This window comes from Physella acuta, unplaced genomic scaffold (assembly GCF_028476545.2).
Source record: "Physella acuta isolate Inbredline_101_S28 unplaced genomic scaffold, ASM2847654v3 ptg000264l, whole genome shotgun sequence".
Taxonomy (NCBI): domain Eukaryota; kingdom Metazoa; phylum Mollusca; class Gastropoda; family Physidae; genus Physella; species Physella acuta.
In genome coordinates, this window is record NW_026731783.1 from 560892 (window position 1) to 573985 (window position 13094).

Below are 13094 nucleotides of genomic sequence, written 5' to 3' on the forward strand. Positions count from 1 at the left end.
AGTTTTTGTTTTCATGTACGTGTGGTTAATTTTCTACTTTCGATAAATTACAAAATGTAAGAAAAAACAAAAACAATATATATGAAATTGTGTACACTACAAATATTGCACTCAATATTTCACTAAACGTTGGAGCTATCTTTCATGTATTATAATTCAGAAAGTCAATATTTTTTAACTAATGGCTTATCTATAAATTTAAGAAAAGATGGGAATCCGGTGCATGTTTGGTTGTTTGTTTGTCTGTCAGTGTGTCTGGTGTAGATTAAATCATGTCACTAAGTTTCAATTCGTTTAAATTTAATGAATGTCTTCAAATTTCACTGGTGCTTAATAACTGTCCGTGTCATTTAATGCAGTTTTGAAGTAAAACACAACTGCTATGTATCCGTCCGAAAAAAATGTATTTCGCATCACACTTATATGTGTCCACCCCCCCCCCCCCCCCACACACACAATAAAATAAATTACATTTGACAAAGTACAATGAAACATATCCCCTAACATCAACCTGTTCCTCCTTGTGTCTAATGTAGAAAACCTGTTATGTGTCGAGTGTAGACAACAAGCCATGTATCGATTAAAGACAACATGTTATGCATTTTAATCCCAACAAGTCACACTGGTAAACACAATTGTATTGACCATTACGACTGTCCCTTATGTTAATTGTACTTTTGTTAAAATGAACTTTTTTTTAAAAAATCAATTATAATGTATTGCAAGGGCATTTAAACAAATGATAAGTGACCAAATTATATATTTACCCAACAAGGTATCTAAACTTAAAATCATAACTATTATTTCTTTACGTATAATAAAGCAGCCTAGCTTTATTTATACTTATATACTTGCAGTTGTTATGGTTAATGAAAAAAAATCGATCTAAAACAAAACAAAGAGTTTAAAAAAAGAAGAAAAAATGATATACTGCCTCAAAAATTATTTCAGATTACCATAAGTAGTTGTTTGTACCAGGCGTTCCATCAAGCCAATATCTTTTCCAAACAACTCAAGGCGAGTCTGCATGCCGGAAATCTGTTTGCGATCCTTTAGGCTGTACCCATGTCATGTGACATTTCTGTTCTATTTCGTCAATTGATTCTCTCACTAACCCAAGCCTCACAGCTTTCATGACTAACAGCTCAACCAGATCTGTGTTAATTTTGACAGTCTGTGCAATACTATCAAATGTCCGTTGTGTATCTGTTGCTGGCCTTTGGAATGTCATCTCCATCAAACATAACAGATTGATCTTGTTCCTAGTTACAAGTTCATTGATTTTCATATCCGGCTGAGTAGACCATTTATCCTTCAGTCCTATGATGTTGTCAATATCTCCGCTGTTAAAGGCATACAGAAGATCAACCAGCCATTCTTTATATGTGCCCTTCAAGGTTGTCAAGATATCATGGGCAATGAGCTCACCAAAATTGTATACACCCTCGTCTATTACAGCTGCTAAATAAAACAATATTAAAAGCCCTCTTTGCTGCTCTGTTTTTGGCATGTCTTTCAGATCTATGCAGCTTAAGAACCTAATGGCCACTTGATCGTACTGAGTATGATTGCTCATTAGTTTATGATAGTTGCTTGTTAGTTCATAGAAGCGTCCATGTACTGTGGTCACTCCATCTATATCATTTAAAATCTTCTCTCACTCTTCCATTAGGGTCTTCACTGGAGGGAATTATTTATTCCGGAGATAGATGTTACCCATTGTAGTCATACACAAAACATTTGACTTCTTCACTGGCTTTAACTTTCTCTTTCATTTTCTCAAGAAATTCTATGGTTTGTTTTGGATCTGGTAATTGGACAACATAAACACAAAGCTGAGCCAGAGAGACAGTTAAAAAAATAAAAATAATTAATAACGCAATTTAAACTATCAACATATTGTACAGTTATACCATTACAAGTAATATTTCATATTGTATTGATTAGAGTTCTAAATCAGTAAAGATACTTTCTGGAACAAAATGTGAGTTTTTTTTTTTTTTTTTTTTTTTTTTTTTTTTTTTTTTGTTTTTTTTAATTTAAAAACTTATCTGCCAAAAACTTTGCCATTTTTAAAATTGGCAAAAATCAATGGGAGACAATGCAAAGCAAATGACTGAGCTGTCGGTTTAAGTAAATTTTAGAAATATATATTAAAAAATAAATTAGTCACAGTATGAATTATCTGACAAAGCTATTTATATGTTTTAGAAAATATAAAAAAGTAGTTGCCCTAATATGCATTAAAATATCTCATGCTACAACATTTGAAAACAGAGACTTCAATGAATACATTTTTTTAAAGACAAGCAATTTATTCAGCTGATTCGACGTTCTTTATTTTGTTCTTGTTCCAAAATAAATATAGAATCTAGTATTTTACATAAAAAAAAATAAAATAAAATAAAAAAATAAAAAATAAAAAAAAGGATTTTACATACAGAATTGAGCTTTATATATTAGATAATGGCCGCCGTAGCATGTGTATGAAAATAGTGCTCCGTATATTTCCATTTTTAATGTGTTATTTGTGACACTTTTGTGTTTTCTTTATTTCAAAATTTGGATTTTAAATGACAGTGATTGAATCGAGATACCATTGTTATCTTAATTTAGTCTGCGTGTTTTTATGTCTGCCTGTGGACTTCATTTGTAAGTAAATTTTCATACTAAATAAAAACAATTAAAACTTGTTGAGTGTATTTTGGTCCTGGTGGGGCCAAACACAAAAACAAAAACAAAGAATGGATGAAGATGGCTTATTCTTTGAAGTCTGCATACCGGGATTCAAAGTCTTCTTTCATGAACCCAATACGGTAGAAATTACAATCCTTCAAGGCCGTTGGCTGACCACAATTACAAATGTCGAGTTTCTAACTCAATTTGCCAACATAATAGGCTGCCTGGATACCGAGTTCAGAATAGTTTACAATTATGGGGAAGTAAATGTCTGGTATGCCACGCTGAGTTCAAGGAAAATTTATGAGAGTCTTATGATGACCGAATTTTACGAGCCCAAGACACTGGCCAATGAAAGTACGCAGAGGCTAATTAAAGTAAGCGTCACTCATGTCGACAAAAAGGACTGTGTTAAAGGTACACAGAGATGCGTTCCCCCTCACATTAGTAAGGCTGAACTGGAAACAGCCCTTCAGGGCCTATGTGAAGAGGGGACCATCCCAAACATCAAGACTGTGGACCGAGGGAACAACAATAAATTCATAATTAAGCCCAAAATGGACAAAGAGAAAATACCACACTTTATAAGATTTAAAGACGCTGAAGGGGCGGCACAGGTGGCAGTGATCCACCTCTCAGAGAGAAGGATGTTGTGCCCCAACTGTAAAACAGATAGGCACTACCCCACCATGTGTAACCAACTTTACGCCCGGTTCATGGACGGGATCCAAAAGAAAGACGGGAAGTATAATGTAATACAGCTTTGTGGGGGGGGGGGGGGGAACAAGAAAAGGCAGCTCAAAGACAACGACTATAAAACGACAATCGAATAGTATAACTATAGGACTATCCCAATCCACTTTACAAGCTCTTAACTTTTATTTTTCTTTCTTTATCGACATCACCTGTTCAGGATGTGTCTGTCATTAACGAAGCAGGCCTCAACACGGCAAACTCCGACTAACTGGCTTCAGTATTGGTTTAAGTACGGTGTATCGGTCGCTTCTGTCCTTCGGTTCTCACCGGGCTTATCTTCCAACCCACTGAACGCAGGGTAAACTCGTACCCCACCGTCCTGTACCCGACTCAACAGTAGGAAGCTAATAACTAAAAGACTACGTCACTATGGTCGAATTAATGATTACTGACAGATAGGGACATTCATTCTGAATAAAATAACATACTCCATTTAACGATATTGGAAAAAGTTGGCACTTGGGAAGTGGCAAGCATTGCACGGGTGTAGGGCTGGGCTTGGTGCCCAAGCGGCTGTCAGCTGTCCGAATACTCTCTACTCCCACCTATTCTCATTCGCTGATTAGAGTTTTTATTATGTTTAAAGTTCTGTTTATTTACAGTACAACATTAGTTATGGGTTTTGAAAAAAAAATAATAATTCAATAATTTTTAATATTTGTGCATGTAACTCGAGAGTCGCCACTTGAAATAAAAAGAGCCGCAGGTTGCCGACCCCTGGCTTATATAAATGTATTTTTTATATAGATCTATATTTTTTTTTTGTTAAACATATTTTCTAGTCACAGAGTAGACGTGGATGTACCGTTGATATATTTAAATATATTGCATGTTGTAAAAAAAAATGTATACATTAAAGTCACTGTTTTTCAAATTTTATTACTTAATAGATTTTTAATGCTTATTAGCGGGACTACTAATTTTCTAATATTTTTTAATCTGATTTTGTACTTGTGTTTGATAATTTGTTCTATGACTATTTTTTTTTAAATATACATTTTTAAAATATACTAAAACCAACAGCACAGTAGTTTGCTTAGCGTTGCCTCCCTTGTAATTTTTCCCATATAAAAAATGGCAAAGAACTTTGGCAGATATGTATTTAAGTTAAAAAAAAAAAAAAAAAACACATTTTGTTACAGACAGCATTTTAGTGATTTAAAACTCTAAACAATATAGTATGGAATATTACTTGTAAAACTAAAATGTATGTATAACGTTTAAATAGCGTTATTATTATTATTATTTTATATTTTTTAGCAACGCTAAAGAAGGAGCTTGTTGCAAAACACGTTTTGGTAAAACGACTTTGTACCCGGGCGCCGGGAAGGGACGCTACGACTCTGATGGGATGTTCAGATAGTGTGACGTCACTAATTTGCATTAAAAAAAGAATTTTAGCCGTTATTTCGCGTTTAAAAAAAACTGTTTTAATAAATTGTAAAAAAGATATGGGAAAAATATCGCTGTTTTAAGGAAAATTCAACAGCAATATTAAGGGGTTGGGGTTATAGGCTGATGTGTGACATCATTTTAGGGGGGGGGGGGTGGCTTTTTGTAATGATGTGTGACTAAGGGGAGGGGGGAGGTAAAAATTGTTTAAAAAACGTGACGTCATTTTTCGATGTCTTCTTATGAAGTATTCTGTGATGCTTTTGTGGGTGTTCTCTGCATGGTTTATTTTATTTGGTGGGGGAGGGGGGTGTATGGACTTTCTTGAAACCCTGCTCATATAAACCTATATTCTACCACAGTCCTTTTTATTTTTATTTTATGTATTTACTTTTAAAATTGCAACGCAAACATCAAGTATACTTGCAATGTTTCAAAGTTTTAAAAAAGAAGAGAATAAAAACGAATTGACTACTCAAAGGAAGATTTTTCTCCCCAACGTCTCCACTTAGTCGGCAAAAGATAGCTCTGTGCATGCGCAGTAACCTATGGCTATGGTTAGGGCTAGAATGAGGGTTAGGGGTAGGCTTTGGGTTAGGGTTAAGGGTAGGATTAGGGTTAGGGATAAGGTTAGGGTTAGGGCTAGGGCTAGGGCTAGGGCTAGGGCTAGGGTTAGGGTTAGGGTTAGGGATAGGATTAGGGATAGGGTTAGGGATAGGATTAGGGAAATGATTAGGGATAGGGTTAGGATTTGGGTTGGTGTTAGGGTTCTGCGGTTGTAAACACACGCGTGCGCAGTACCATCGAAAACATCGCCGCGAAGGCAAGTCGTAGTTTCTCTCCATTGCGCATGCGTATCTTATTCCGGCTAGAATCGGCCTAAGAAAAAAGTAAGAAAGAGTGTAATTGATAATGTAGTACACATCGAGAACAAGTACTGTATGTAGAATATGTGTGACGCAAAATATTTAGTAACAAATGTCAAAGATCTAAACTCTAGACTGTAAAAGTTAAAAGTCAGTAACCTGAAGTGTTTGCTTTTAATGAATTAGGAGAGTGAAACTATAATGGCTCTGCATGCATTTCTCATGCATAAAAAAAAAGTGACTACATTACGTTAAACAAAAAACAAAAAAAAGATAAAAAAAAAAATAAAAAAATAAAGAAAAGGTTAAATGTTAGGATTTATTTGCGACTAAGTATAGAGCCCGACACGATTATCCTAATAAAACATGTACATGATTTCCTCCATTTATGGCGTGCGCAACTGCATTTTCTTCTTATCAACAACTCAACCATGGAAAAATAATTAAAATAACCTATAATTGTTTAGCCGTTGATTATAGCTAACGTCTGATATAAACATATCTGAGTGAATGTTCAATAACCTATCCTACCAGCCCTGATATAAAACTATCCTACCAGCCCTGATATAAAACTATCCTACCAGCCCTGATATAAAACTATCCTACCTGCCCTGATATAAACCTATCCTACCAGCCCTGATATAAAACTGTCCTTCCATCTATGATATAAACCTATCCTACCAGCCCTGAAATAAAACTATCCCACCAGCCCTGATATAAAACTATCCTACCAGCCCTGATATAAAACTATCCTACCAGCCCTGATATAAAACTATCCTACCAACCCTGATATAAAACTATCCTACTAGCCCTGAAATAAAACTATCCCACCAGCCCTGATATAAAACTATCCTACCAGCCCTGATATAAAACTATCCTACCTGCCCTGATATAAAACTATCCTACCAGCCCTGAAATAAAACAATCCTACCAGCACTGATATAAAACTATCCTACCAGCCCTGATATAAAACTATCCTACCAGCCCTGATATAAAACTATCCTACCAGCCCTGATATAAAACTATCCTACCTGCCCTGATATAAAACTATTCTACCAGCCCTGATATAAAACTATCCTACCAGCCCTGATATAAAACTATCCTACTAGCCGTGATATAAAACTATCCCACCAGCCCTGATATAAAACTATCCTACCAGCCCTGATATAAACCTATCCTACCTGCCCTGATATAAACCTACCCTACCAGCCCTGATATAAAACTATCCTACCTTCCCTGATATAAAACTATCCTACCAGCCCTGATATAAAACTATCCCACCAGCCCTGATATAAACCTACCCTACCAGCCCTGATATAAAACTATCCTACCAGCCCTGATATAAAACTATCCTACCTGCCCTAATATAAAACTATCCTACCTGCCCGGATATAAAACTATCCTACCTGCCCTGATATATTGACACCATACAATACCTTCCAGAGATGAAGCCCATCAATGTTTATGCTGCTATATCATATATCATTTGTGGGGAAACTCAGCTAGGCTGTCTATATCATATATTATATGTGGGGAAACTCAGCTAGGCTCTCTATATCATATATCATATGTGGGGAAACTCAGCTAGGCTCTCTATATCATATATCATATGTGGCGAAACTCAGCTAGGCTCTCTATATCAAGATTAGCGGCGGAGGGGGGTTGAATGTAAGCCTCGTTAGACATTTGGTTGATCATTTTCCCATATGTTGCCCCTGCTCTCTATTTCATTTAGGAAATATACTAGACTTTTTATTAACAACTCAATTTTTTAAAGAGATATGTAGATTTAAGCTTCTTGTTTACATTTTAAAAAATAACCGAGGTAAAGCATACGGACAGTAAACAGTGGTTGATTAAATCGAAAATTCACTTTTACTTTTAAAAAAATGAATATAAAGTTGTAGTGAATAATAGTAAATTATATGTATGTATCTTTTCATTTAATTATATATGGAATCAAGACGGATACTCTTTATATTTCGAATTATTCAATTTTAAATGAAAATGAAAATTTACTGATCACTTACTATTTCTTGTGAAGAAACAATTACTAACACATTGATTCGTATAACTAGCTCTATCATTGAATGTTTAAAACAATAAAAATAATTAAACAATGTATTACATTTGTGAAAAAATAGATTTTGTTTTTTGAAAACGTTTTTTTTTTTTATTATTTTAATATTTCCTATATATTTGTATTTGATTTAATGGCATTTTTTGAAACGTAACTGAAAACATTGAGATAACATTATCATTGTTTAAAAAAAAAATAACGAACTATTATGAAGAAGCAATATTCCTAGACATATTAAGTTTGTTGAATTATGTTTTGACTTTATAATCACTATATATTAGGGTGTCGTCTAAGATGTTGAACTTCATTATTGTTCAAGATGGCGGAAACAATTAAAAACTATTTTTATTTAATACCTTTAATGTGATACCAATTTTATTTATCAAATTTAATCGATAGCCTTGAAAATGACATGCGGAAGAAGGCGTTTTTTAATGGCAACGATGATATGACTGATTTTCAGTGATACGGCGGCAGTGTTTCTTAAGGACTTTTTTCTCCGGGGGGGGGGGGGGGCGGGAAATCTCCATGTTTTCGGGTCAGGGAAACAATAGTAAAAAGTATATGTTTACTATATAAATTCCATCTCGTTCAGGGGGGGGGGGGGGCGGTAGACTTTCTTCGGGGGGTTCATGACCCGCTTACTATTAGATATTCACAGCAAGTATTATATTAGCTCAGTGGTTTTTAGACTAGGTTCAATGAAATACCAAGGGCTCGGTGAGTCAGTCTTAGGGGTTGGGCGCGGTTTAAGACACACACCCTACTGACGATCGGATTTTCTCAGTGCTGACGATATCACTATCAAAAAGGTTTCGGCGAATGCGCATATGAAACTGGTAAGGTTGGGTACATTCAAAAAAATTTGAGAACCATTGTTCTAGCTAGACTAACCATGATTTATGTGTGTCAATTGATTGTTGTGCATGATTTCAATATCGATCAACTGAATCGATCAATAAGTTTAGATTTGACCTGGCTAAAATGAGTTACCCTGCACATTTATTTGATTGAACATTTCTAGCCTTAATAAAACCGTAAGTCATTTTGTACTTATTTCACAAGTAGGATAAAATAATAGTATTAAAAAATTAATTTTGGTTGAAACATATGCTTTCTGGCAACAACTAATTGAAAGCAAATTGTTTCTTTTTTTCATTTCATTGCATTAACTAAATGAAGACAAAAAACACCATCGTACCGTTATTCAACTTGAAATTATTTTTATTATTCAAAGATAATGTTCTTTTTCTAAAAGGTTTAATTTTTATATTTACATTTTCAATTTTAACAAAAATGGCATACATCTAAAAAATCTATTTAGCATACGATTTATCTATTTAATATAACTAGCATTCTTAACTATAACCAGTAATTTTATTTTGTTTTATTAATTTTATTGCATTTGTTCTTATATATTGTTATTATTAATGAAAGTGTTTCCCTTGAACGATGGACGAAAAGCACGGACTTGTGTAAAAGTTTATTAATATTTTAAAATGTAATTAAATATTTATTTTCAAGCAATTTTCACTGAGTCGGGTTAAACAAAAATACCTTTCATGACGAAATGTTATAAATTAACCGCCCATTGATAGTGTATGCCTCAATAGCTTAAGTCGTTTCAGTCACGTTTTATTAGTTCTTTTAAATTTTACTTTATTTTAGGTTTTATAATATACAGTACTTCACCCTTATCTTTCTGTGAACTAAATAAGTAATTTGTGTATTTTAACACTAGAAACACTGACCATTGCATTCATATGTGGTTGGATTCATTATTCACATTTTACGTGTGACCATTGCATTCATATGTGGTTGGATTCATTATTCACTTTTTACGTGTGACCATTGCATTCATATGTGGTTGGATTCATTATTCACATTTTACGTGTGACCATTGCATTCATATGTGGTTGGATTCATTATTCACATTTTACGCGTGACCATTGCATTCATATGTGGTTGGATTCATTATTCACATTTTACGTGTGACCATTGCATTCATATGTGGTTGGATTCATTATTCACATTTTACGTGTGACCATTGCATTAATATGTGGTTGGATTCAATATTCACATTTTACGTGTGACCATTGCATTCATATGTGGTTGGATTCATTATTCACATTTTACGTGTGACCATTGCATTAATATGTGGTTGGATTCATTATTCATATTTTACGTGTGACCATTGCCTTCATATGTGGTTTGATTCATTATTCACATTTTACGTGTGACCATTGTATTCATATGTGGTTGGATTCATTATTCACATTTTACGTGTGACCATTGCATTCATATGTGGTTGGATTCATTATTCACATTTTACGTGTGACCATTGTATTCATATGTGGTTGGATTCATTATTCACATTTTACGTGTGACCATTGTATTCATATGTGGTTGGATTCATTATTCACATTTTACGTGTGACCATTGCATTCATATGTGGTTGGATTCATTATTCACATTTTACGTGTGACCATTGCATTCATATGTGTTTGGATTCATTATTCACATTTTGCGTGTGAGAGATAGTGTAATTAACTGCTAGATAATGGGACGGCCTAATGGTAGAGCGTGTTACTACACTGTGAAGCAACAGAAAATGTATCAGGCCAAAGCTGAAATATCAACCTCATCAAATACAACATTATTCTTAACCAAACCCAAATCAGAATAGCCTGATCATATGGAGTCAACAAAAAACGTACTAGTAATACTTATCAAAACTATAATAAGTATTCACTAAGATACTCAACTAAGTTATAGTGCTGATATCGACTTACTTTATTTTTGCAATAAAAGTAGTTAACATTTGACAGAAGGCAGAGAATTAAATATTTTACTTACATACGAAATTGTATTTATCGATCTGAAATCGTACTCAAGTTAAAGGTTTTTTTGCAAAATTGAAAGTATAAAAAGTTTCACTTTCGGTTATAGGAAATCGCTGAAAAGTTGACATAAATGTACAAATTTGATATACTACTTATATATGAAATTTCATCAACCTACCTGTAACGGTACTCAAGTTTTCGTGTTTACAGACACACTCACACACAGACACAGACACACAAACACACACATACACATATATCTGGACAAGATTACAAAACTATGTTTTTCTTCTCAGGGTGGTGTAAAAAGTCGAGATTTGGGGTCATCCATAAATAATGTCACGCTTTTTTGACCAATGTTACCTTCCATCTCCCCTCCTTCACACGTCGTCACAAAAAGCCAGATCCTCCCCCCCCCCATCTAAAATGACGTCACACCTCAGCCTACCCCCCCCCTCAAAAATGTTATTGCATTTGTCTAAAAACATCGATATGTTTCCAACATCTTGTCAGAACTCTGTCAATATATAGTATTTTGATAAATTCGTAATACAATTTATTAAAACCGTTTTCTAAAACGCGAAATAATGGCTAAAACTCGTTTTTGAACATTGCCTTTTTATAATGCAAAAAAGTAAAGTCACACCATCTGAACCCCCCCCCCCCCCCTCCCCCTCATCACACACCGTCACAAAATTACGCCCCCCTCCCCTACCAGTATGATGTCATTTATGGACGACCCCTTTGGAATTATTTTTTTTGCACGATTACAAGACTTTCTCTATACTTTGTATATACGAGAAAGTAAAGAAACAACACACAATTTAAGTTGTTTTAATAGTGTTAGCACATACTTCTCTCCCATTCTATAATTATTATTTCAATGCAAGGGAAGCTACTTTAAAAAAAGTTCAGAAACTCAAACAATAAATTAATAACTAAATTGTACTATTGAAACATTGTCTTTATTTGTACAAATAAAAATTGCTTCCAAAATATAATTGATATTATATGTAGTATTTTATCAATGGAAATATTTTTAGATTTTTATCGATTTTAAAACTGTACCTCAAATATACAGATAAAAATTAAAACCATAGCTTTCTTTGAAGCGCTTTGTATCAAATATGATAACCTTTTACGATTGTGACGATTTCACACTGAAAATTAGTGTAGCTAATTAATTTTTCTATGTGTTTTAATGTATTAAAACAGGGGTCGGCAACCTTTCTGAGAAGGAAGTGCCAAAAGTTACAATTTAAAAAATGTCTTAGCTTTTAAAGAGCCACTAATATTGGTATTTGATTAAGATTAGGTAAATAAATGTGCTTGTATTATTTGAAATAGCTTTAAATATGAAATAATATATATTCAAATAAAAACACACTTTTCCCCACTAAACATATACAAGTATTTTTATAAGTTCTGCAAGAGTAATGTAATTTGAAATCATATAATATAACTATAATTATTGAATGACATTTACAGTAGTTACATCGATGGAAGCATTAACCTTGCATGACTTTTAAAAGAGTGTTTAAATCTGGCTTATAACTTGTTTTACAGTTTTACAGCATGCTTGAAACTTTACAGTTTCGAACATGCCTCTAGATTTGTATTTGCTAATTGGCTTCTTACTTTACGTTTTAATATATTTATGCAAGTGAAAGCTCGCTCTCACGAATATGCTTATCTAAAGATCGTCAGCACTCCAGATGTCAACTTCACCTACCTTACTGTTACATTCTAGAATTCCATGCGTCACATATGAGTGCCTCAACTCGCATCCTTTAATTTTCGTCGAGGGGTAAACATGTGTTTCTAGAATGATAGTATATGTAAAAGGGAGACAAACAAAAACAAAACTTACAGAGTAATACATTGTAATAGAACTTTAAACATAGATATTTTAAAATATTCTATATTTATAAAAAGTACTGACAATAATATAATGTAGACAAATACAAACACATTAAGTACTTAAAATGATTAATATAAAAAAAAGTGCTGAGTATAAATTATAAATAAATTGACCAAATTGTACACGTTTCTCTTATACAAGCAATCAATACGGCTTTACTTTACTCGAGAGTTCAGACATGTTGCGAAAAAACTGTTTTTTAATTATAATAGGTAAAATTAAGCTATAGTTATAAGTCAATAACCCCACATTGTTCTAGTAGAAACAATGGAACGAACTGACCTGTCACGTGTGACGGTCAGCTGACCAAGCGTTAGGAGTTGGTCAGTCTAACGTGTAGGACATAGTCGCATATCAGAAAATAGTTGGATATTGAATACAGTTAGGAATAATTGTATGTGTGCCTATATAAGAATAAACTGTAATGTTATTTGAACTTGTCATTGAGTCGTTGTGTTGTAAACTGGAGCAATATTACAGGCCTTAACAAAGCTAAGTGAATAAGAAAGTCGATGACCTGACACATATATAATAAAACCTTAGACTTCTCCCACCAC

The 13094-nt window shown here is 33.7% G+C and overlaps 1 protein-coding gene across 1 annotated transcript; it reads right to left on the reverse strand.

The window, feature by feature from the left end:
• Nucleotides 1-1012: 1012 nt before the first annotated feature.
• LOC131939062 (26S proteasome non-ATPase regulatory subunit 13-like) lies at nucleotides 1013-1576 on the reverse strand. The gene has a single exon (XM_059297306.1). It carries the CDS (start codon nucleotides 1574-1576, stop codon nucleotides 1013-1015), a length of 564 nt encoding a protein of 187 aa, XP_059153289.1.
• Between the last annotated feature and the right edge of the window lie 11518 nt (nucleotides 1577-13094).

What these genes read in the sequence shown, in the direction of transcription:
- LOC131939062 (XM_059297306.1), bottom strand. Translation starts at nt 1,576, where the DNA reads ATGAGCAATCATACTCAGTACGATCAAGTGGCCATTAGGTTCTTAAGC.